The sequence below is a fragment of the Mobula hypostoma genome, chromosome 9 (assembly GCF_963921235.1).
Source record: "Mobula hypostoma chromosome 9, sMobHyp1.1, whole genome shotgun sequence".
Lineage (NCBI taxonomy): Eukaryota > Metazoa > Chordata > Chondrichthyes > Myliobatiformes > Myliobatidae > Mobula > Mobula hypostoma.
This window is the reverse complement of record NC_086105.1, coordinates 47,653,056-47,678,614: the sequence shown is the minus strand read 5'-3', so window position 1 is coordinate 47,678,614 and position 25,559 is coordinate 47,653,056. Positions and strand designations below refer to the sequence as shown.

General features: G+C 38.1%; 1 protein-coding gene across 3 annotated transcripts in view; it reads left to right on the top strand.

Moving 5' to 3' along the window:
* ipo8 (importin 8) overlaps positions 1–25,559 on the top strand; it is a 134,262-nt gene that overhangs the window by 58,522 nt on the left and 50,181 nt on the right. For 2 of the 3 annotated variants that reach the window (XM_063058236.1, XM_063058237.1), the window contains exons 7-13: positions 1,034–1,128; positions 14,895–14,979; positions 19,741–19,875; positions 20,453–20,552; positions 20,982–21,058; positions 21,682–21,798; positions 22,987–23,076. In XM_063058236.1, coding sequence (XP_062914306.1) covers positions 1,034–1,128; positions 14,895–14,979; positions 19,741–19,875; positions 20,453–20,552; positions 20,982–21,058; positions 21,682–21,798; positions 22,987–23,076 — 699 coding nt within the window. The remainder of the gene's footprint in view (positions 1–1,033; positions 1,129–14,894; positions 14,980–19,740; positions 19,876–20,452; positions 20,553–20,981; positions 21,059–21,681; positions 21,799–22,986; positions 23,077–25,559) is intronic. The other variant, XM_063058238.1, reaches the window with a different exon arrangement.

Below are 25,559 nucleotides of genomic sequence, written 5' to 3'. Positions count from 1 at the left end.
AAAAAGCTCTACTTAGTGATGGTAAAATAAATCCCCCCATCCTTCCCCACTGATCTCCCTCCTGGCACTTATCCGTGTAAGCGGAACAAGTGCTACACATGCCCTTACACTTCCTCCCTTACCACCATTCAGGGCCCCAAACAGTCCTTCCAGGTGAGGCAACACTTCACCTGTGAGTCGACTGGGGTGATATACTGCGTCCGGTGCTCCCGATGTGGCCTTTTATATATTGGCGAGACCCGACGCAGACTGGGAGACCGCTTTGCTGAACATCTACGCTCTGTCCACCAGAGAAAGCAGGATCTCCCAGTGGCCACACATTTTAATTCCACATCCCATTCCCATTCTGACATGTCTATCCACGGCCTCCTCTACTGTAAAGATGAAGCCACACTCAGGTTGGAGGAACAACACCTTATATTCCGTCTGGGTAGCCTCCAACCTGATGGCATGAACATCGACTTCTCTAACTTCCGCTGATGCCCCACCTCCCCCTCGTACCCCATCTGTTACTTATTTTTATACACACATTCTTTCTCTCACTCTCCTTTTTCTCCCTCTGTCCCTCTGAATATACCTCTTGCCCATCCTCTGGGTCCCCCCTCCCCCCCGTCTTTCTTGCCGGACCTCCTGTCCATGATCCTCTCGTATCCCCTTTTGCCTATCACCTGTCCAGCTCTTGGCTCTATCCCTCCCCCTCCTGTCTTCTCCTATCATTTTGGATCTCCCCCTCCCCCTCCAACTTTCAAATCCCTTACTCACTCTTCCTTCAGTTAGTCCTGACGAAGGATCTCGGCCTGAAACGTCGACTGCACCTCTTCCTAGAGATGCTGCCTGGCCTGCTGCGTTCACCAGCAACTTTTATGTGTGTTGTTTGTAAAATAAATCCGTCAGGTTTGTTAATGCCCTTCAGGGAATCCACCATCCTAGCCCAGTCTGGCTGATCTGCAAACCAGAGCAGAGAAAAGTGCAATATGTTATGTGCAGTACAGCAGATGGGACGAACATTTTAACTGGTTCTTCAAATTTTCAGGAAACCTTGCAAGTGGATGAAGATGACAGGCCTGAACTGGTATGGTGGAAGTGTAAGAAGTGGGCTTTGCACTTGGTTACAAGACTTTTTGAAAGGTATTGTGTAAATCCCAAGAGAATTAAGTGTCAAGTTGGTCAGACCATCAATAACAGGAGGTCATAATGTTTTTGACTCTGTGTTCTGACATAATAGGTTGCTCCAGGAGAGATGTTTTTCAAGTGCCAGTCAAGTATTTTGCTTTGTTATTTTGAACCTGTGTTGATGATGCCCCTATTAAAATGTCAATAATTTTGTTTCAACCAAACCAATGACAAAGGAAAGTTTTTATTGATTTCCCCTGCAGCATTTCACCAGTCCAGCGGGTAATAACCAACACACCATTGCCATCATTCCCCATCCCTGCATTCATACTAATCCTGATATTAAGTGAGCAAAACACCTTTAATTAAGTTAAGGAAGTAACTCACAAAAATTCCTTCCCATGAAGGTGATACAGAGATCTCCAAGTGGTCACTGAAACCTTTGTTAAAAAATTTCTTCTTTATAGCGGTTGTGAATCAGAGGAGATATGGTATCATAGGATAACCTTTATAAATGCAAACCTTATACAATTTTAATATGATTCAAGCTTAACCTCATGTCAGTTTTCATTGCTCAATTTCACGTTATTGCCATGGCAACTTGCCCAATCCTTTTTAAATAGTAATTTGTTAAAGGTTTCTTGAAATTCCAGGTACACATCCTTGACTAGGTATTCAGTATTCACCGGAATCCACCATCTGATTTCATTAAAGGATTTGATCAAGTTGATGAGATGGGACCTCTGTTTCAAAACCATGTTGAAATCCCATGTTAACATCTCAATGTGTAGGTTAATTGCATTGCAAATGATGAACCAACCCATCACTGAAATAAAACCAGTGCCTGTAATCAAAAAGCAAAAAAACTAGCTGCTGAGTATCTGAATTAAAAATAGAAAATAGTGGAAATACTCAGCAAATCAGGCAGAGTCTGTGAAGAGACAAAAACAGTTTATGTTTCAAATTGAGGACATATCATCATAACTAACTCAAATTAGGAAGCAGAGATGCTATGAAGTGAAGAGTGGTGAGAACAAAAGGAATGTCTGTGATAGGATGGAGTCCAAGAGAGGCCAGGTACATGGGGCATTGGCGTGGAATCCATGACATTTCTCTCCAGGATTTTGATTTGTATCTGTTAATAGTTATTTCCTTCTTGTTTTTAGTAAGAATTTGATCAAAACTCACGTCCATGGCTACAAAATTACTATTTTTTTAAATATAATTTTTATTAAATTTTCAAAAAGAATACATGAAAAGATAAAATCTACCCACCCCCCCTCCCCTTAACCCTCCCCCCCCATATATATAGTCCTACCTAAAAGAAAGAAAGAGAAAAAAAAAGAGCCGCCTGGGTATTGGAAGGTTTCCACACGCTCCATGGGATTCAAAATAAATTTGGTATAATTATTCGTTACTTTCCCCAAGTAACCAAATTCTTTGTCGGAGCACTTAAATATGACATCCTATCTTTTGTAAATAAGGGCGCCAAATATTCAAGAATGTTACATAATTATCTCTTAAATTATAAGTAATTTTTTCAAGTGGAACAGAACTAGCCATTTCATTATTCCAACGATCCATACTTAAACACGAATCAGATTTCCAAGTAACTGCTATAGTCTTCTTAGCTACTGCCAATGCAATTTTTATAAATTCTTTCTGATATTTATTCAATTTAAGTTTCGGTTTTATCCCTTCAGTATCACCTAATAGAAATAATACAGGGTTATGTGGAAGTTGAATTCCAGTAATTTGTTCTAATAAGACTCTTAAATTTATCCAAAAGGGTTGAATTTTAAAACAAGACCAAGTAGAATGCAAAAAAGTACCAATTTCTTGATTACACTGAAAACATTTATCAGATAGATTTGAATTTAATCTATTTATTTTTTGTGGCGTAATATATAATTGGTGTAAAAAATTATATTGTACTAGTCTAAGTCGAACATTTATTGCATTTGTCATACTGTCCAGACAAAGTCTTGACCAATTTATTTCATCAATATTAATATTCAGATCTGTTTCCCATTTTTGCTTTGACTTATGGGTTCCTTGTTTAACTGTCTGTTCTTGAATCAAATTATACATCCAAGAAATAAATTTTTTAATTTTCCCTTTTTGAATTAAAATTTCAATTTCATTAGCTTTTGGCAAAAACATTGTTTGACCCAGTTTACCTATTAAGTAAGCCCTTAACTGAAAGTAACAAAAGAAAGTATTATTAGATATTTTATATTTATCCTTTAATTGTTCAAATGACATCAATATACCTCGCTCAAAATAATCTCCTATAAATTTAATCCCTTTTTGGTACCAATTATATAAAAGTTGATTGTCCATTGTAAAAGGAATAAGTCTATTTTGAAACAAAGGTCTCCTTGCTAATAGAGATTTCTGTGTTTCCTTATCAACATTTATCTTATTCCATAGATCAATCAAGTGTGTTAATATAGGAGATTCTTTCTTTTCCCGTATCCATTTAGATTCCCATTTATATATAAAATCTTCAGGTTTATTTTCTCCTATCTTGTCTAGTTCTATTTTAATCCATGCTGGTTTTTGATCATCGAAAAAAGATGCAATAAATCTAAGTTGATTTGCTTTATAGTAATTTTTAAAGTTTGGAAGTTGTAACCCTCCTAACCTAAATATACATGTCAGTTTTTTCAATGATATTCTTGACATTTTACCTTTCCAAAGAAATTTTCTCACAGATTTATTTAACTCTTGAAAAAATTTCTGTGGCAATTGTATTGGTAATGTTTGAACCAAATACTGTAATCTCGGAAATATATTCATTTTTACAACATTGACTCTACCTACAAATGTTATTGGTAGTATCATCCATTTGTCAAGATCTTCTTGAATTTTTTTCAATAGTGGTAGGCTACAAAATTATTGATAATCTTAACATTCTTAGATTTCAGGCAAATCAAATTAGTAAACTCATTGTTTACGGGATTCTGTAGATGGTAGAATTTTATATCCAGTTCTAAAGAGACACAAATAGGCATTAGATTAATAAATTAGATTGAGGTTACCAGTAGGAAAATGTCAAAAGTTTTAATGAAATACTTCAAAGTTCCTAACAGATACAAAATCCATTGTGAAGCAAAATACCATGAACAAACAAATGCCTAAGGCATTGAACAAATATCTTGTATCTATCATCAGTGAAGAAGGCACAATAAATGCAGCCAAAGTGGAAGAGAACGGAATGTTTTCGGAGAGAAAATGTACAGTACTGTGCATAGGTGTTATATATATATAGATAGATAGGCAGATATAAAAAACAAACGTTTGTATGTAGTTATAGCTAGGATTCCTGAGATTTTTGCACAGTAATGTAGTCCAGTTGGGCTGATACCTATTGGCAAAGCATTGAAAGCAATCATTGAGGAAGTAGTAACTGGGGAGCTAGAAAATTATGTAAATATGCTGAATCAGGATGTTTTTAAAAGACAAACTGCTTTTGAAATAGCTTACATTTTTATCAGCCTCTGCTTACAGAGTAGTGGGAATGGTGAAAATAAAGTAAGAACCAGTGAATGTTGTAAAAGGTTGTTGCATCAAATGAAGGCTTGTGGAGTTGGGGAAAACATATTAGCAGGGACAGAGTATTGGTAAAAAAAAAAGTTAAGTGAGCTAGTCTGTAAGATGCAGAAAGAAACACATTAATAGGAAACAACTAGGAAGGTGTTTGACATGTTAGCACTGATTGCAAAGGGGTCAGAGTACAAAAGGAAATTTTGCTGAGATTTACAGAACTTTGGTGTGATCCCTCTTTAAGTATTGTGTGCATTTTTCCTCTATAAATAAGGCAGGATATACTTGCCTTTGAATGAATGCACTGTACATTGATAACTGGGATGGTGGATGGTCCTGTGATTAAAAAGTTGAATACTTCAGTGATAATTCTCAATCTTCAAGTTTTCAGTTGCATCCAATTTTATTCAATGTTCTGACAGGGAAGAAATTCTTTTCAGACCAGGTAGATTATAGAACTACAATGAGGAAAAATTGATTGCCCAGAGTACAGGTGTCCCCCGCTTTCAGAAGCTGTTTTCACTGTTACGAAGAAAGGCAGCGCGCGCCCCGAGCAGCCGCTCTGCCCTGGATTGGGAACGGCATTGCTTAAACACGTTACATTGAGCAGCCTTTAGCAAGATGAGTTCTAAGGTGTCGGAAAAGCCTGCAAGAGTAAGGGTGTTATACTTAGCATAAGACTAGACATTATTAAGCGTTTCGATCGTGGTGAACGAAGCAAGGACAAAGTGAGTTTGGCTTGTGGAAGTTGACGAAGATGATGTTGAAGAGGTTTTGGCATCCCATGACCAAGAACTGATAGATGAAGAGCTGGTGCAATTGGAAGAGGAAAGGATAACTATCGAAACTGAATGCAGAAAGTGAAGCAACTGCGTGAGATTTTCACTGCAATGATAAAGTACGACTTTAATTTTGAAAGGGTACATAGGTTTAGGGGATATTTGCAGGATGGTTTGAGTGCTTACAAACAACTGTATGATAGAAAAATGCGCAAGGCTCAGCAGTCAAGCAAGCCTTCCACAGCAGACGACGAACCTCGACCTTTGACATCGAGGCGGGCAGTCATAGGAGAAGATGAGCTGCCTGCCCTGATCGACGATGAGATGACACCCCCGTGTCCCACCACCCCAACACCTGGGCCCCAGACAGATACCGAACCGATTAGTGAAGAACGCAGCGGTAGCCGGGAGGCACACAGCACATCTTTAAGATAAAAGGCCGAAATAAACATGCTAATTAATTAGGTGCTGCCTAGTACGTAATTGTCGGCCCAGATCAGAGGCGATGCAATCGGCAATCGCCTCTGATCTGCACTGACATTTACGTGCTGGGCAGCACCTAATTAATTAGCATGTTTATTTCGGCTTTTTTCTTAACGATGTGCTGTGTACCTCCCGGCTACCGCTGCGTCCTTCGCGGCAATGTATCGGGTCGGCGGCCTGGAGGGTGGGGGCCACTGCATTACCCAGCCTGCGACGACTCAGTCTAACACACCATCATCAGTGTGCTCGGCGCTGTTTTCCCAATTCCGGTAAGTGATACTACACTGTACATACAATATTTCTACTTTATATAGGCTGTGTATTTTTACGTGTTATTTGGTAGATTTGGCAGCTTCATAGTTTAAAGGTTACTGGAGAGCGCGTTTATGCCAATAACGCTTGCGTGAGATTTTCTGCCGAGAGCGCTTGCGTGGGATTTTTGCTACGGAGATCTGTGCAGGCAATCGTTGTAGAGAGGTATTTCTACTTTATATAGGCTGTGTATTTATCATATCATTCCTGCTTTTACTATATGTTACTGTTATTTTAGGTTTTATGTGTTATTTGGCATGATTTGGTAGGTTATTTTTGGGTGTCTGCAAACGCTCACAAAATTTTCCCGTATTAATAAATGGTAATTGCTTCTTCGCTTTACGACATTTTGGCTTACAGACCGTTTCATAGGAACACTGTACCTTCGGATGGCGGGGGAAACCTGTATTGCAAATTTTTAAGATTCTGTACCCTAGAAGATTGTGAATATACTTTAGAATATACTACTACTACTACTACTACTACATCGACTTAGGCCTAGGGGGCTGGCGTCGGGCACGATGACGGGCTCTCCACTTTTCCCTCTCCCTCATCAGTGTGTTTAGTTCATCTACGTTAGCCGCGCCGCTGTCTTCTAGGAGCATGTTGACTATAGTCTTGGGAAGGTTCCCAGGGTTCATCCTCCCATGCTCGGGCTCCCATATGATGACTAGGCTGGCAGGTAGCTCGGGGTGGCGTAGACAGTGCCCTGCTAGTTGCAGTCTTCTCACCTTGATTTTAGTGATGAGCATCGGTAGGTCGTCATAGAGCTCGACGTTCGTCATGTGTTGTTGCCAACTCATGTCAAGAGCCATCCAGAGCATTCGTGTGTAGCAACCATCTAGAGACTTTTGCATAGTCTTGGTGAGTGTCCACGTCTCACATCCGTACGTGAGAATGGACTCTATGACTGCTAAGAAGATCCTCTTTTTAAGCCCCCTGGTCAGATACGACTTCCAGATTTCCTTCATGTCGTTCATAGCCCTCCATGCCAGCGCCTTCCGTATCTTTATGTCCTTCTCCAAATTCATCATTCTTGACCCGAGGTACTTGAAGTCAAAGGCTTTCTTAATGGTATCATTCTTTAAGGTCTTGAGAGTACCTTCGTTGCAGTTAAACGCCATGTACTCTGTCTTTTTAGCGTTTAGGTGAAGTCCAACTTCATTGCACTCAATTTCCACTTTTGTCAGTAGCTGCTGTGCTTCCTCCATCTGGTCAGAGAGCAGGACTATGTCATCTGCAAAATCGAGACCTGTGAGCGTAACTGGTCTGACCGTTTTGGTTAGTCCTGGTTCTATGGTAAAACCAAGCTTGTCATGATCTTTGGTAGCTTGACGTAGAGCGTAATCAAGGGCGATTATAAAGATGTAGGGTGCCAGAGTGTCTCCTTGCAGCACACCAGCTAGGAGCTCAAACATTGCTGTTTCTCCGTCTGGTGATACAATTTTCGCCATGGTTTTGGTATAGCTGGACTGTGTTGCTCTAAGTAGATGGTCTGGCACTCCGTAAGCTTTCAGAATCTTCAGCATTTCACCTCAGTGAATGGAGTCAAAAGCTTTGTGAAAATCGATGAAAGTAAGCACGGCTGGTAGGTTGTTCTTCTTGACTTCCTGGATAATTCTATGGAGAGCAAGTATTTGCATTACTGTTGTGCGCTTTTGCCGAAAACCATTCTGATTGAATCTCAAATTAGGGTCAGTGGCGGTGCGAATCCTGTTCAAGATCATCTGATTGTATAGCTTTGCTAAGATACAGGTCAAGCTGATACTGTGGTAGTTACCTGTCTTCGTGAGGGATCCAGACTTGAGGACTGGGTTTTATAACTAGCTGATCTTTTTTATATTTACACTTTTTTTTAGTGAGCGTCTATCAGAAGTCATGGGGGTAATTTTAGTGCTTGCTTCTTTTCGGCTGGTCTGTTTTAGATTTAGCCTTGGGGTCATGGGGTGGGAGGTGGTGGGAGGGGCTTCATGTTTTATTTTTTTTCTTGGGCTATTTACACTATTGAAGTATTGGTTGCGTTCTCCTCCCCGGTATCTCATTTGTGCTGTTCCCTTTCCGGGTTCGTGGGTCGAGCCTATTGTCAATCCTCCTTTTTGTGGGTTGACTTTAGGGTTTATGGAGTCTATTATTAATTTTGTCTCCTGGAATACTAATGGTCTTAACCATCCTATTAAAAGGAAAAAAGTTTATAAAGTGTTCCGGAGGCTTAAAGCACAAATTCTATTTTTGCAAGAGACCCATGTGCGGAGGGGGGACAAACTACATTTTTTTAAATTCTGGAAGGGACAACAGTTTCATTCGAGCTCTAACGCTAAGATTTGAGGCGTCTCTATTTTTATAGACTCCTCAGTTACTTTTATACAACATGATATTATCTCTGATCCGAATGGTAGATTTCTACTGGTTAGTGGTCTACTATTTAATAAAAAGGTAGTTTTGGTTAATGTTTATGCTCCCAATATGGACTGTCCGGAATTTTATAAATCATTATTCAATCAGTTCCCGAATTTGAATGAGTTTTCATTGATCTGGGGCGGAGATCTTAATACCTGTTTATCTCCAGCTTTGGACTGTTCGACTCCTCTACGGACCTTACCTAATAAATCTGCAACTTTGATTAATTCATTCCTCTCTGATTCTGGGTCGACGGACATTTGGCGTTTTTTGCATCCTCAGGAAAAAGATTTTTCTTTTTTTTCACATGTTCACCATTCCTATTCAAGAATTGATTATTTCTTTATTGACTCTCGTCTTATTTCTTCAGTGATTAAATGTGATTATGACTCTATAACCATTTCGGATCATGCTCCACTTAAGCTTTCTATTAAAATTCAGGCCAATACACAAAATAATAGACAATGGCGTTTTAATTCGCTGTTGCTTCAGGACTCGGACTTTGTTAACTTTATGAATGAACAGATTGATCTTTTTTTTACAATCAACTATACAGAGGATATTTCTATGAACATTTTTTGGGATACTTTTAAAGCTTATATTCGTGGTCAGATTATCTCGTATTCTGCTGCTTTGAGGAAGAAGCTGAAGCAGGAGGAGTTGGTAATTGTAGACAAGATTAAGGAAATTGATAAGAAATATGTTACAGCTCCCTCTGAGGAGTTATATAAACAAAGAACTGAACTTCAAATGGAACACAGTTTATTACTTTCGTCCTCGATTGTAAACCAATTAAAGAAAACAAGAAGTGAATTTTATGTACACAGTGACAAAATTGGCAAACTGTTGGCTAACCAATTGAAGTCTAATTATGCTAAATCTCAAATTAATCAGATTTATAATCAAAATGATCGACTGATACTTGATCATGCGGGGATTAATCAAACCTTCTTTGATTTTTATTCTTCCTTATATCAATCAGAATCTTCTCGAGACTCTAAATATATGAATGATTTTTTAGATAACCTAGATTTCCCTGAGATTTCACAGGATATGTCTTCTATGCTAGATACTGCTATTACCACTGATGAGATTAAGAATGTTATTTCCTCTATGAACCTGGGGAAAGCTCCTGGCCCTGATGGGTTTACCGCAGAATTTTATAAATGTTTTGCACCTTTATTAATCCCTTGGTTCTGTAGGGTTTTCGAGGCTTCATTAAAACTTGGTAAACTTCCCGAATCTTTCAATAGAGCGTCAATCTCTCTAATATTAAAGAAGGATAACGATCCTGCTCAATGTGCATCTTATAGACCAATATCTTTATTAAATGTTGATTCTAAAATTTTTTCTAAATTATTAGCAAACAGATTAGAAAAAGTACTTCCTTTTATTATTTCGGAAGACCAAACGGGTTTTATTAAAGGTCGTTACTCTTTTTATAACATTCGCACACTGTTAAATATTGTTTATACCCCCTCACAAAATGTTCCTGAGTGTGTTATCTCTTTAGATGCTGAGAAAGCTTTTGATAGAGTAGAATGGCCTTACTTATTTAAGGTGCTTGAAATGTTTAATTTTAGCTCGAAATTTATATCCTGGATCAAACTGTTGTATCATTCTCTTGTGGCCTCGGTCCGTACTAACTCTTTAAGCTCACCTTTTTTCCCTCTTTTTCGAGGTACTCGACAAGGTTGTCCTCTTAGTCCTTTATTATTTGATATTGCATTAGAACCTCTTGCAATTGCCATTCGAGAATTTCCAAATATTACTGGGATAACTCGGGGCTTAAAATCCCATAAAATATCACTCTATGCTGATGACTTACTTCTATATATTTCTAATCCTCAAAAATCCATCCCTGCTGTTTTAGATTTATTAGCACAATTTAGTATTTTTTCAGGTTATAAATTAAATCTTAGTAAGAGTGAACTTTTCCTGATTAATAAACAACTTCCCTTATATCATAACTTTCGGTTTAAATTGATTAATAATTATTTTTCATATCTTGGGATTAAAATTACTTGTAAACACAAAGATTTATTTAAGATTAATTTTTTTACCCTTAATTGACCGTATTATTCAACTTTCATCTAAATGGTTTCCATTCTATTTAACTTTGATTGGTCGTATTAATGCAGTTAAGATGTTTTTTTCTGCCAAAATTTTTATATATATTTCAGACATTACCGATTTTTGTTCCAAAATCTTTTTTTGATAAAGTTGACTCAAAAATTTCTTCATTTATTTGGCAAAATAAAAACCCGAGACTGGGTAAAATACATTTACAGAAAGCTAAGAGAGATGGAGGTTTAGCATTACCTAACTTTAGATTCTATTATTGGGCAGTTAATATTCGACATATGAAATTTTGGTTACTTGACCAGGATATACTATCCATTCCTAAATGGGTAGCAATGGAATTACAATCTGTTCAGGGCTATACACTTGGCTCTATTTTAGGTTCCTCTCTTCCTTTTGATTTGAAACGCCTTAAACAGGTCTCTAACCCGATAGTTAAATATACCTTACGTATTTGGTTTCAATTCAGAAAATTTTTTGATCTTAACCAATTTGGGCTAGCGATTCCTATTTTAGGTAACATTTTTTCCTCCCTCTCTCACAGATTGTGCTTTTCAAATTTGGAAGACTAAGGGTATTTCACGGTTTTTGGATTTATTTTTAGATGGTTCCCTTATGTCTTTTGAACAATTACCTAATAAATATAATTTATCAAGAATACATTTTTTTAGATATCTACAAGTTAGAAATTTCCTAAGTACTATACTTTCTTCCTTTCCAATGCTTCCTCCTACATATATTTTAGATACTATAATTAACCTTAATCCATGTCAGAAAGGTGCATCGGCTATGATTTATAATATTATTATGAAACTTAGGAAAGCTCCATTTGATAAGATTAGGGTAGATTGGGAACAGGAATTGGGTTCTATCATTTCCGTGGATGACTGGGGGCAGATTTTACAATTAGTCAATACTTCCTCTATCTGTGCTAAACATTCCCTAATTCAATTTAAAGTTGTTCATAGAGCACATATGTCCAAAGATAAATTAGCTGGTTTTTATTCTCATATTAATCCTTTTTGTGATAGATGTCCGGGGCAGATAGCCTCTTTAACTCATATGTTTTGGTCTTGTCCTACTCTGGAAACTTTTTGGAGAGACATTTTTAATATTATCTTAAAGGTATTGAATATAGATATCTCCCCTCACCCTATTACTGCTATCTTTGGATTACCTAAAATTTCCAGTAATCTTTCTCCTTCAGCCTGTAGAATGATTGCATTTCTTACTTTAATGGCGAAAAGATGTATCTTACAACATTGGAAAGAGCTTAATGCTCCAACTACCTTTTTTTGGTTCTCTCAGACGATATTATGCTTGAATTTGGAGAAAATTAGAAGCAATCTCTATGATTCCTCACTTAAATTTGAACAGACCTGGAGATCTTTTATTCAATATTTTCATTTAATGTAATTTTTTTTCTTCTCTTTTTTTTACTCCATATTTATTGTCCCTTCTTGTTTTTTTTTACTGTTTTTAATGGAGGTCGGGTTTGAGGACATGATTTTAAGTTCTTTAACTCTACTTGGTTCCAAGTTAGCCCATTGCTTTGCTTTGCTTTTAGTTTAGTTGCACGGTGGGTTTTTTTTGGGGGTTTTTTTTTCCTTTTCTCTATTGAGATATATATATATATAAATTAGTATACTATTATGTTACCTTATTATGTTATGTTTAAATTACATTGTTTGTATCATTTTTTAAAATTTGTATTAATATCTCCTGTAATTTTATTGTATTCTAACACTGTATTAGTGCCTATATGGCTTACCTTTTTGTATACTTATTCAATAAAAAGATTTAAAAAGAAAGACTTGAGGACTGGGATAATGTTTGAGAGTGACCACTGTTCTGGGGTTTGTCGCCTTTCATCAGTGCCATATTAGATATGTCCAGCAAGATGTCGTCCAGGTTGCAGTTCTTCAGGATATCTGGTGATATCCCATCTGGTCCAGCGCTCCTGCCCTGTTTGAGTGCATATTTGGCTGCCTTCAGTTCCTCAGTGGTGAATGGGCCGTCATCGATGTCGACTTGCGTTAGTATTGTGGGTATGTCCTCTTCTTCTTCTATGATCATTGGAGGGCTTCCCAGAAGGTTCTTAAAGTGGGTAAACCATGTCTGGACACGGTACTCTGCTGTTTTACTACTTACTTGACCTGATGGGGACTTCTTCTGTCTGCTGATCTTGTTGACTAGGCGAAATGCTTCTCCATGCTGCTTGTCTTCATTAGCAGCCTCTGCCTCTCTAATCTTCTCAGCTAGTTCCTCTTCCTTCAGTCGGTTGTAGGTGACAAAGAGACTCTTTGCCGTCTTGAACTTGTCTCTTAGGTCTTCTGTTCCACTCCTTCTAAGTTTGGCATGACAAGCATTGACCGCACTTCTTGCTGCAACGATGTCAGGATGTTTCGAGATCTGGCTCTTCTTGATTTGCTTCACAGTAGGCAAACTCTTTGTTGCACCTGTGTGTGCGTCTATGAGCCGTTGATAGCGGTTGGTGGCAGTCTTTTCCTCCTCCCTTTGGAATATAGAGAAGATCCAAAGGTGCTATAAACGTGAAGGGAAGTGGGGGAGGCTGAAAATCGATCATAACCTTGCTGATTGGTCAAGCATGTTTGAAGAAGCTTATATTTTTATTTTCAAAAAAAAGTCTCCTCTAGACTTTTCCTTGACCTTCTGACAATATTGATTTTTGTTTGTTAGAGCACGCCACCTTGTGGACTGATACTTTCTAAGGCACTTTACCCAAATACTGTAACAGTTTTAGTAGATTGTTGATGGTTGCCATTTACCTTCATGAGCACAGAATGAGTTATAGCTGAAGCATTCCTCTTCCAATTTGTATATATGTGATGGCCATTGAAGAGTGATCTGTAGTAGGAATTGCTAATTTACATCTGAATAATTTAGAGCGTATTTGCTTTCACTCCTACTGAGATCAGTTGACTGTACACAAGATCTGACTTGACTTGGGATTTGTCTGGTATGCATGCCTCAGCTGCATACTGTATTGTGTGATCCTACTGCTTTTGAAGATGCTTGTCTCACCAACTTCATAGACATGGAATTATCTTCACTGATAATTATACCTATCAACTAGTTCATTAATAAAAAGTGAAGAAATAATAAGATGATAAGTTGTTGAAATGGGAGTGGTTGTTAGGCATACAAAAAAACCCCTAATTTCTGCAATGCCTATGATTTTTCATAATCTACAGAGAATTGGGGACCACACTCGTAAGGAGAAATGTGGATTGCATTTAAGTGGAGGAAGGAATTTGACGAAATATTATTAACACCTGATGAACATGTACTTTAAAGATTAAAACAGATTTATGATTGATGGTTTCAAAGTTTGTCAAAGTACGTATATGTCACCATATATTACTTTGAGATTCATTTTCTTGCATACATTCAAAGTAGAACAGGGAAATACAAGAAAACCAATGGAAAAACTACACACAAAAGACAGAAAAACAACCAATGGGCAAAAAAAGGCAAACTGCCAAAAAATACTGTGCACATGTACTTTGGTTGTTCGTTTTTATTTCATTGTACTAGCACTGAAAAACTAACTGTTTTTAATATCTAATATTTGTGGAACGGATGGTAAACAATAGAAGGGATTCCATGTGGTGTAAGCTCTCAGTCCAAAATTGTTGATTGAGGAAGATCCTGAGTGAAGGTCAGTGATTTCCATTGGCTGTACTGAGGGTTAGTTAGCCATAGGTTCCCTTTTAATATCTTCCAATATAAAGCAACATGTGTAAAGGCCTCAATAAAATTTCTCACAAGTGGAGTAAATATTTTCCAGTTCATTATCTGATGACATTTATGGGTCTTTCCCCAAATAATTTCCCCTGAGTAAATGGGAAGCGATAAATTACACTTTTTGACCAATATTGCTTTACTCACCAATAGATTATGTCAGAATGATAAAATGACTGCCACAGGGCTTCTGCTTTTTCTGATCATCGTCGTATAAAAGATGTAAGTTCTGCTGAATGATTGTGCTGCAGTACCTCAGAAGTAATTCCATAAGTTTCATTGCAAAATTGCATTGACCTCTAAAACATTGATTGATGTTCACATAAGGGGTAAATGCAACCAACAGAATCTTTGCCTATTCATTTTTTTTTTTTGTAATTTGACCATTATTTTTTAATACTGCTTTCTCTGCAGGTATGGAAGTCCTGGAAATGTAACAAAAGAGTACACTGAGTTTTCAGAATTCTTCTTTACAACATATGCTGTAGGCATTCAGCAGGTAAGAACACAATGAGTGCTTTGAAATTGATTTTAAAGTTCATTATAGGCTTTGCAGAATTGGTACATTGCCACCACTTTTGCATCATTGAGCCACCACCTGCATTAAACAGGAAAATAATAGTTGCGTTCTCCATGAGCCCTTGTTGTGCCCCGAAGTACTTGAGCCTCAAATAATTTCCGGAATGCAGTGGCTGTTATGTAGGAAAGCACAGCAGCAATTCTATGTTAGCATCCTGTCATAAAAAGTTATGCAATAAGTGATCTATTAACCTGCGTCAGTGCCATTAGTTGTGACAGGAATTGTTGACCAGGTCATAAAGAGAACTGGCTTGTTCTTCAGTTAATAGCAAACACTATGTTTCACTTTGAGTGGAACTAATTTTTATGTTTATCTGAAGGTGCACACTTGTTCACAATGCAGCATTCCCACCGTACTATATTTAAATGGTACTTTACATTGCACTTAACCTCTTCTTTATAGTTTAACATCATAATCTTCTCACCTAGACTTGCAAGTTGTCAGTTGAGCAAATGTCACACTGTTTTATGCGTTTATCCACATGACCATTAGGAAGCTTGTTAAAAATGAAATCTTCATTAAGTGTATAAACGTTGTTTAATTGTGTTCAAGTATGTTGTTTGCCATTACCTGATTGGCAAGTAACTGGTATGTTAGTCTCTTTTGCAAAGGGAAAATAAATACATGTGAGTAATAAATGCCTCTTCTATTCACTGGGCATGGATCTCGTAGTGGGCTTAACAGGGCAGATCTGAGCAGTTGTTTCCTTTATTCAAAATATTTAGATCTGGGGATGATGATCTCAGAATTGTGAATCGTAAGAATTTCCTTCACACTCCCCTCCACCCCAGCCAACCATAATGTCTCTGCCTTCTTCCATAGCCTGGATCTGCAGCTCACAGGAAGCTGCGGGTTGAGTATCATATTAAGAAAAGGTTGTGAGCAAAATGCCTTTGCTGTGGTGCACAACATTTTTATTCTTGTCAACTGCAATTTGTTTAAATATGCCTTCAAATAAAACATTTATTACCCTGGTATGCAACCCTGAATTAATACATTTTAAGATTCATTTTATCACTTGATTTCCTTGTGAGGAAATAGTAAAGCCCATTCTGTTGGCACTTGAGCTTGCAAGGCAGGCCAAAATGATACATAAGAGTGTTATTAAACCAAGGGATAGAAGAATACAAGTACAGATGACCAAAAACTTGTTGACAGTGGTAGGTTGAAAGGGACATCTTAAGACAAAAGAGAAGCAGAGAGCTCTAAGGATATTCTAGAGTGTATAACCTTGGCCTTCAAATGCATGTATGCAAATGGAGCATTGCAATTCACAAATTATCAGCAGGCCAAAGGCAGAGGAGAAAACTCCAAGGGTTAAAGTATTACAGGTGGTCAAACACCTACAGTTGGGTAAAAAAGTTATTCGGCAGAGTCAGAAGGGGAGGAGTTGGTGTCAGGAAAGAAGATAGATAGATAGATATACTTTATTAATCCCGAGGGAAATTTGGTTTCGTTACAGCCGCACCAACCAAGAATAGAGCGTAAATATAGCAATACAAAAACCACAAACAAACAACAAAATGCAAACTATGCCAGATGGGAAATAAGTCCAGGACCAGTCTATTGGCTCAGGGTGTCTGACCGTCTACAGGAGGAGCTGCACGTTCAATGGCCACAGGCAGGAACGATCTCCCGTGCCACCAAGTGTTGTATCACGGTGGAATGTGGCCGAAGTCCAACAGTAAAAAGTTCAATATCCGGTCTACAAACACGTTCCTCGATTGTAATATGACCCGGATTGCACCATCTGTTGTTAACCAGAATAGTAAGCACCCAACTCCTTTACACTTACCACTCACAGTGCACTTCCGGTATATAATGTAGTGATACTTTTTCATATGACCACACTGCCTCATCATCAGAACTCTGTATTAATGATCACATTTTGCATCACTACTTCCATGCTCTCTGGAGTATCCTTGGAGTTCTCGGGTCCTTTCTTTGTCATAGACATCTCTTTCAATCTGCCATTCTAAACAACCTTCTGGACATCTGTACCTTAGTTTGATAACATTCTTGTGAATCATTTTGGTTTGTCTTTTAATGCTAAAGCATTATATAAATTGACACACTGTTGTCATAGATAAATAATTGTAAATGGAAGTCGATCAAAAGCACAGTGATAAGTAATTTACATAAGCCCCTGTTTTATATTTTTGGTTTCCATTGCTCTGAGTTGATTGCGAAATCAAACACCCAGGAAAAGTTCTCCAGGTTTAGCACCCTGCTGTTCTGCTGTATTTTGCAACAACGGCTGACGTGATTGATGTTCATGGTGATGTGCTTTGTTTATGCATAGAGACTCCAACCAGTGCACAGGTTACACAGTTTCATGCCTGAGTGGTCACAGTGCATGAAGCTATTCTATTGCAAATGAGTTGTGGCATTGGAGCATCCTTACGGTGCATCAGGTATCCTGAATGAACAGATCATTTGCTTTTGGGATAAAATGACCTTGTGTAGTAAAGCTCTGTTGTTCAACTTTTTTACATATTGCTTTAAAAAATGAGCAACAGTTGGACAGATGTGTACTGGATGATATTCTGTGGGTGATATTCCTGCCGCTCTCTGTAGATCTATTGTGTATGGCTTGAATATAATGAATGCCTTGTCTTGGAACAGCTTGGCCCAGACTTGGGTTCAAGTTTGTGAAGCTCCATTCATGTACAGAATATAAAAAATTAAATTGAAAGAAGACTTAAAGTTGCCATAAACTAAGAGGGTAAATCCATGAACAAAATTTTCTTGAAAAGAGAAAGCCTACAGGTCACTTGGTAGGATAAGTGCAGTGAAGATGTTTTCTTTTCTTGGCGGTGACCAAAAAATACATCTGAATGTAGTACAGAATACAAGGAATATAGTAAGATCATGGATTTGGATGATGGGGAGAGAATGAAGGAGTGTGAAATGGAATGTGTGACTTGACCAAATGGTCTTTTACTGGGGTGTAAGTTTAACATAACATTAACAGCTGCTCACTGTATTCATTTTGAGTAGAATTGACAGTTTTTACAATCCCTCATCTATTCAACAGGTTATAGGTTCAACATTTTTCAAGTAATTCCATTCCAGAGAATCTTTTATATACACAAGAGACTCTGCAGATGCTGTAAATATTGAGCAGTGCACACAAAGTGCTGGAAAACTCAGCAGGTCAGGCAGCATCTATGGAGGGAAATGAATAGTTGACACTTTGGGTCAAGACCCCTTTGTCAGGAAGAGGGAAGAAGCCAGAGCAAGATGGTGTGGGAAGGGAAAAAGTACAAGCTAACAGGTGATAAGTGAGACCAAGTGAAGGGGTGGGGGAGTGGAGGAGGGGGAGATAAAGTAAGAAGCTGGGAGGTGACATGTAGAAAACGTGAAGAGCTAAAGAAGAAGGAATGTGATAGGACAGAAGAGTGGACCATGGGAGAAAAGGAGGGAGAAGCAATATCAGAAGGAGGTGATGGGCAGGTAAGGAGAAGAGGAGGTGGTGAGGAGGGAACCAGAATGGAGAATGTAGAAAGAGAGAAATAAGTTGGGGGGGATGGAAATAACCAGGTTTGAGACATTGATAATTGATGCTCAAGCCATCAGGTTGGCGCCTACACCACTAAATATGAAGTGTTGCTTCTCCAGCCCGAGTGTGACCTTATCATGGTAGTAGGGAATGCCATTGACCAACATGTTGGAATGAGAAATCAAGTTGTAATTAGTGGCTTAGTGGCCACCAAGAAATCTTGCCTTTTATGGCAAGCAGAGTTGATGTAGGACCTTGCTATTCATTAAAGATGGGCAATGTAGCCAGACCATAATATAAATATTGGCACAAGGTATTGGCTATCCAGTATATGTACAATAACTTGAACTTTCTCTTGGACAACATCTTACCTCGGGGTTTAACCAATTTATTGTGAAATGCATAGCAGTTTATGTCATGTAACATTATTCAGTTAATTGTTTCTCAACATGCACCTCCCCACCATGTGTGTTGCTTTCCATCCTCCGTCGTTGTAAGTCAAATAAGACAATATCCAATGATAGCATCAAAGAATTGGATTTATCTACGGAAATCTACCATTTAGTTCAATGTCCTGTTTAGTGGCACAGTACAATTACTAAAGTTCTGTTGTTTCAACTGTTTTTTGACCCTGCAGCACAGTGCCAAATGACCAAGCACACTTTACGTAAGGATATTCAGAATCGGTCAGAAATTCTCAGTAAAAAAATATATGCTTTATGTCTGCTGACAAAAATTTAAAATCAAGGCCTAAGCGTTTGCAATTATTCAACTATATGAGCAATCAGAATCAAGCCCAAATCTGTTCTTGGATGTTGTCCAAATGAAGCTCCCTGAATAGCTTTTAGAACAATTTCTTGTTCATCCTAATCCCAGAGTTCTGTGGTCATTGACTCCTCTGCAAAATTCTGGTCCGTATGATTTTGTACGAAAGCGTTACTCATTGGACCATGAGATTTGATAGTGACACTTTCTGCTGATAATAATATTCAGACCAAGACTGCAGACAACTATTGAGACTTAAAAAAGCTTAGGAATTTTCAAATGTTTCAGCAGTGCAACACATTTTGTTAGACTAAAGCTCTGGAAACAATTGAAGTGAAAATAATGCTTGTGTTTTCACATTCCCATATCCAGTTGATGGTCTTCAGGACATTAGTTGTATTCTGTTTTCATAGGTGTTGCTGAAATTGGTGGATCAGCACCGTCAGAAACAATATGTTGCGCCTCGTGTGCTGCAACAAATCCTTAACTATCTGAACCAAGGTGTTAATCACTCTCTCACATGGAAACAAATAAAGCCCCACATTCAGGTAAGCATCCTTTGAGTTTAACTTGCCTGCTTTCATCACCGTCCACATCATTAGCCTTTGAATGTCGTGTGGAGGCCTGGACTCCAGCTGGCCTTTATCCCATGTCCACATTGCTGGACTACGAGTACAGAGCAGAAGCCTGGACTCTGGAAATCCTTCATTACCTGTCCACATCGCTCGACTTCCAGCCTGGAGGGGAGACCTGACCTCTGACTCCCCCAAGTCCCTGTCCCTAAACACTAACTTGACTTCAAATTCTCCTGTCTGTCTCCAAAATCATCCTTCCAAACTTAAAAATTGACTCAGTCTGAGCCATGATCTTAATGGAAAGGTTTCTTTTGCAGTAATGCAAAGCAGAAATATAACTTGGTATTTATTCTTCTTGGCTTGTCTTTCTTTAACCTATTCATTAATTTTGATCATTTGACTGCACATTAGCGGTTGTAAGTCTTGATCTATTGGTCACTTTTAAATGTATGCATGCTCCTGAAACTTATCCCCCCAAAATTCTTACTTTTTCTCTGACCCTCTTGTGTTCTTTCACTCTTTCTCCTCCACTAACTTACTATTAAAACAGAGCATTTCTGAAGAAGTGGTCTTCCCTCTGATGTGTTACAAAGATGAAGATGAGGAGCTCTGGCAGGAGGATCCATATGAGTACATTCGGATGAAATTTGGTGAGCTCCACGAAATATCACTGGTTTTGATTGTTTCATAGATTTTCTTGTGTGTTATTAACTTTAGCGAGAATCTGACAGTAATTTCTATACAAAGCAAAAAAAACCTACAGGTACTAAAAAATGGAAAATTCCAGAAATACTCAGTAGGCCAGGTTACCTCTGAAGAGAGAAAACACAAGAGTTTAGGTTAAAAACCTTGCATCAGAACTCAGAACATGAAAATTCTGATACTGACTGTCCTATTGCATATCTTCAGTGACTTCTAATCACTGTCTATTGTTCTAAGAAGAAAATTATTATATTGTATTTAATTTTGTAGCCATATAAAATCAGCTAGTTGCTATACTTGGCCCATATACCATTAGTTGTTACTTACTATATGTGAATAAAGCAGTTGATTATTGGTAATATTGAAATATTTTTCAGATGTATTTGAGGACCATGTCTCTCCAACCATTGCAGCTCAGAATTTCCTTTACACTGCAGCCAAGAAGAGAAAGGAGGTGAGGAAAAACCTCCTCTGTGCTCTAATTCAGATCAAATTTGTAGCTGTCAAACTTTTGTGTGTTTCTGACGAAAACAAATAGTGTCAGTTTCTGATGCCTTGACCTGTATTCTGAAAGTTAGACATACTGATGTAATTAACAATGTAATTAGCCTGGATTTCTTCCTCATCTGCCAAGACTGACTGTCATTTCTGTACCATAAGTTACATTGGTAGCAGGGTACTGCACAACATTCATCAACACATTAGCAACTTCAAGTGTTTACATCAGGAACTTTACATAAGTGTTATGAAACTGCCAATTTCAGGATCTGCAGCGGGGTTCTTTATAGCTCAATACATATTTTGTAGCAATAATCATAATTATTAAAGCATTTCACCCAATATAGAAAGGCAGATACCTTGAATGGATTATTATAATATGCAACTTGCTATTTGCTGGCAATGAAGAAGCTGAGTGAAATTTATGAAGGGCAAGTAAAGAATTAGAGTTTGGGGTGTGGTGGGATTGTACTTTGTCAAACAAACATTTCATATTTGCCTGCAGCTGATGAAAAAACTTGTACAATGAGACTGATTTGATTGATTTTTGATTTGATTCGACTGGTTTGATTTCTGTAGGTTTTGCCAAAGATGATGAGCTTTTGTTACCAGATCTTGACAAACCCAAGTGGAGATCCTCGCAAGAAGGATGGAGCACTACATGTAATTGGGTCCCTTGCAGATATTCTGCTAAAAGTAAGTTGAACAATTGTAGAGCATCGTACAGAACTTCCTTTGATGGCATAGGCAGTACAAGACTGTATTGTTGTCTTCAGAAGTTTGGAGATTTAGGGCCCAGCCTGTGCTGAGTTAGCTGTTTTCTTTTAGAAAAAGAATTGGACTCCACAAGTACCACACTAGGGGACAGAGCTGAGGGCAGTTCTTCATGGAGCTGCTGCAGATATATTGGGGCAGATGGCCTTCTTCTGCGATCAAGTTTCTGTAAATTCCATGACATTTACCAAAATGCACGCGTTATATTTGTGGGAGGTGCGAGTGACCTTGGCAGCTATTTTCCTGAACAAATATCTGTAGCCTTCACTGCTTTGTTCGAATCATGTTGTCTGAAGATTCCCCCTGGTTTCAGTATTTTAGACAAGTTGGGAATATTATTATTTAGACAAGAAAAAGGTAAATAATTGCTCATAAGCATTGGTAATATTATCCCTGAAGTAACATTTGGATGCATTGTGTCAAATTCCAAGGTGATCCCTTACTTCTTCCTATCTTGGTGAGTGTGCCTGATCTTTTTTAATTTTTGAGATCCTCTTGATCCACAACAGAAAAATTGTGTGCATCCAGTTTGGTTTTTGTTAGACTTGGTTTCGGACATGAGTATATATAAGTAATTAATTGCAGCCAGATGTTACCATTGAACTGTTAATAATGATGTCTAGCATTAGGAACGCATATTGTATCCTCTCACATAAATTCCAATTTTAAACTGTATTTTTTTTTGAACAATGAAAATTATGTCTTTTTGCTCATCACTGACGTAGGCTACTCAGTACTAACACTGCTCAATAAAATGTACAGCTCCCGAGATTTTGCCCAGCCATCCACTATCTATTGCAGTTTTGAAAAACTCATTCTACACTTGTTGGCTACATCAGTTGCTACTCTTATAGCCAGCTTCATCATGTATTTCGTAGTGTGTGTTCATGCCCATCAGATGCATCTTAAGATTTTTAAACTCATTTTGGAGAATGGTTCATATGGTTCATTTGTTCAACGTTATTTTTAAGCCTAGATTTTAAATATGTAAGGTCATATATAATACAAGCCAACCAATTTCAGTCTTTGTAATGTTCTTCTCACAATTATCTCAAATTATTGTGCTTTTTCCCCTCATCTAGTAAACTAAGCTTGTGCTTAAACCAACAGAAAAATATATACAAGGGACAAATGGAATTGATGCTTCAGAGCTATGTATTTCCACTCTTTAACTCTGAGTTGGGCTATCTACGAGCGAGGGTAAGGCCATATATTATGTCACTGTAATTATTAATCTTCTCTTTCCTCTCTACGTTGTTCTCTTGAAATAATATGATCCACACATATAAACTGGAGAAACTTCAAAGGACCTGCATCAAAAGTAGCTATGTCTTCCAGCATCTTTAAAGAGTGGTTAGCACAGAGATTTCTTTGAAGCTGAACGACGTGAAAACTTTTAGGCAATCAAGCATGAAATATGCCAGGCAAGAAAGTGAAATTTAGACCAATGTCAGATCAGGCATGATCTTATTAAGGAATGTTGAAGCTAGGAATATGGCCAATACCTTCTCCTATTAATACTGGAAGGTATAAAGGGTTGTTACCTCTGTAAGGTGCCTAATTCAAAAGACGCATATGTAAATTTTATAAATCATGTATTAGCAATTTAAGGAAATCTTTAATTCCTGAGTTTTAAATTCTATATGCAGAGAAGTCAAGACTAGTTTTCTTGTTCAGTGTTTAAAACCAGAATGCTACTGTTCTTAATTGTCATGCTGGGTGGATTCCTTTACTACGTTCTTTGCAGTTTCCCATGCTGTTTCCTTTCATGGAGGCACTATTATTCTGAAACCATCACTTATGTTATCTTCTAATGCTTCTGATTTCCTGTCAGATCTTGGCATCAGTTCTGCAGAAAGGACTGTCTATCAAAATCAAAATAATACCTTTCCAGTTCACTTACGTGTTTGTGTGTTGTTTTTTTAACTTGTGTCCAGTTGAACATTTTCCACTCTGTCATTTAATATTGTTCAAATGTCTGTGTGGTCCTGATATATTTGGAACTTGGCTGAGACTGGGTGGACAGCCACTTAGTTATCCTGCAAATGTTGTGGAATTCCTGTTCATCTGGTTAGTTTGTCCTGGATGGTGTTGAGCTTCTTGACTGGGATTTTCAGACCTTCACCACCCTGGGGGAGAGGAAGATTGCTTACCTTCCCCCTCTTCCTCGATTTAAAAATATATTTTGCTCTGTGATGTAAAGGCATCCGTTAGTCTTGCGAGACCATAGATCTGCGCCTGGAAAGTCTTCACTCTCCAGAGCGCAGGCCTGAGCAAGGTTGTATTGAAGACCAGCAGTTGCCCATGCTGCAAGTCTTCCCTCTCCATGATACCAATGTTGTCCAAGGGAGGGGCATTAGGATCCATACAACTTGGCACCAGTGTCGTTGCAGAGCACTGTGTGATTAAGTGCCTTGCTCAAGGACACAACACGCCGCCTCGGCTGGGGCTCGAACTCACGACCTTCAGATCGCTAGTCGAATGCCTTAACCACTTGGCCACATGCCCACACTCTGTGATGTAACTCCGCTGCTGAATGTTGTCTCTGGCTAGGTGCCTTGTAACTTATACCATCTTAATGTAAAATTTTAATGCCTTTCTTCAGTTTTCTTTCTTTGGAAAAAAAATCCTTGTGCATCCAATCTTTTCTCATAGATAAAGCTTACTGATATAAAAGCACCTAAACACTTTTTAAAAGAAGAGGTGCCATCTGTTGTCTCTCCCTTTTTGGACTGATGGGATGTAAGTTGTGTGATTTGAAAATACTGCATATCTACAGTTGATGGGAGTGCCCATCAGCAAGTGTAGCAATGGCAAAGTACTGTGCATGGAGTCCTGGTGTGACCCTCCCTTCAGCAAACATGGAACAGTCTTGGAGAGCTAGAAGTGGCTAACTTGTAGTCAGCTAGTTGAAAGATTTGAAAATAGATAGGAAATCCAATGATAGCATTAAAGTTAATATCCATTTTAATTAAACACTGAAACAAGTGTCAGATGGTAGATATATGGAAATATTCTCAGATAAAACTTGACCTTTTGATGCATTTTTTTTTGTAAGTGTTCAAGACAAACTTTTACTATGTCATAGGAGATGTTATCTATTGGAGGCCATTCGAGGCCAGTTAGCAAAATGCAGATTTTTTTTTCTGAGCATTGAAGTAATCAAAATTAGCTCATTGGGCCATATTAGTCTGACATGAATTGCCAGGGTAACTACTTAAAGGTATGCGATTTAAGTACACATGAAATGGGAGTGGAAGTAGCCTTTACAACTCTGTTTCAATGAGGTTGCAGCTGATCTGTTTTTAGGCCTCTATTCCATTTTGCTGCCTGATTCCTACTGTTCCTCCATCTTAGCACCAGACTCTGTACACCTCTGCTTTTAAGCTTGACAGCATATGTAAGAACGAATTCAAAAGGTTAATGTAGATGTGGGCAATAAAATTTTACTCATCCAGAGAGCATATGGCAGTTTACTCTATCTTTCCTCTGACAACAACCTTTTCATCTCAGGAATTAATTGAGTGAAGCATTGCTGATTACTTCAGAGGCCTTTTTATCTGCCCATAAATAAGTGGTCTCACCAAATTGCTATACACTTCTTACTGTTGTGGTCTATAAAGTTCAAGGCAATAAATCTCAAAAATATGTGTTATCATTATATAGAGTATCATGCTTGGTCT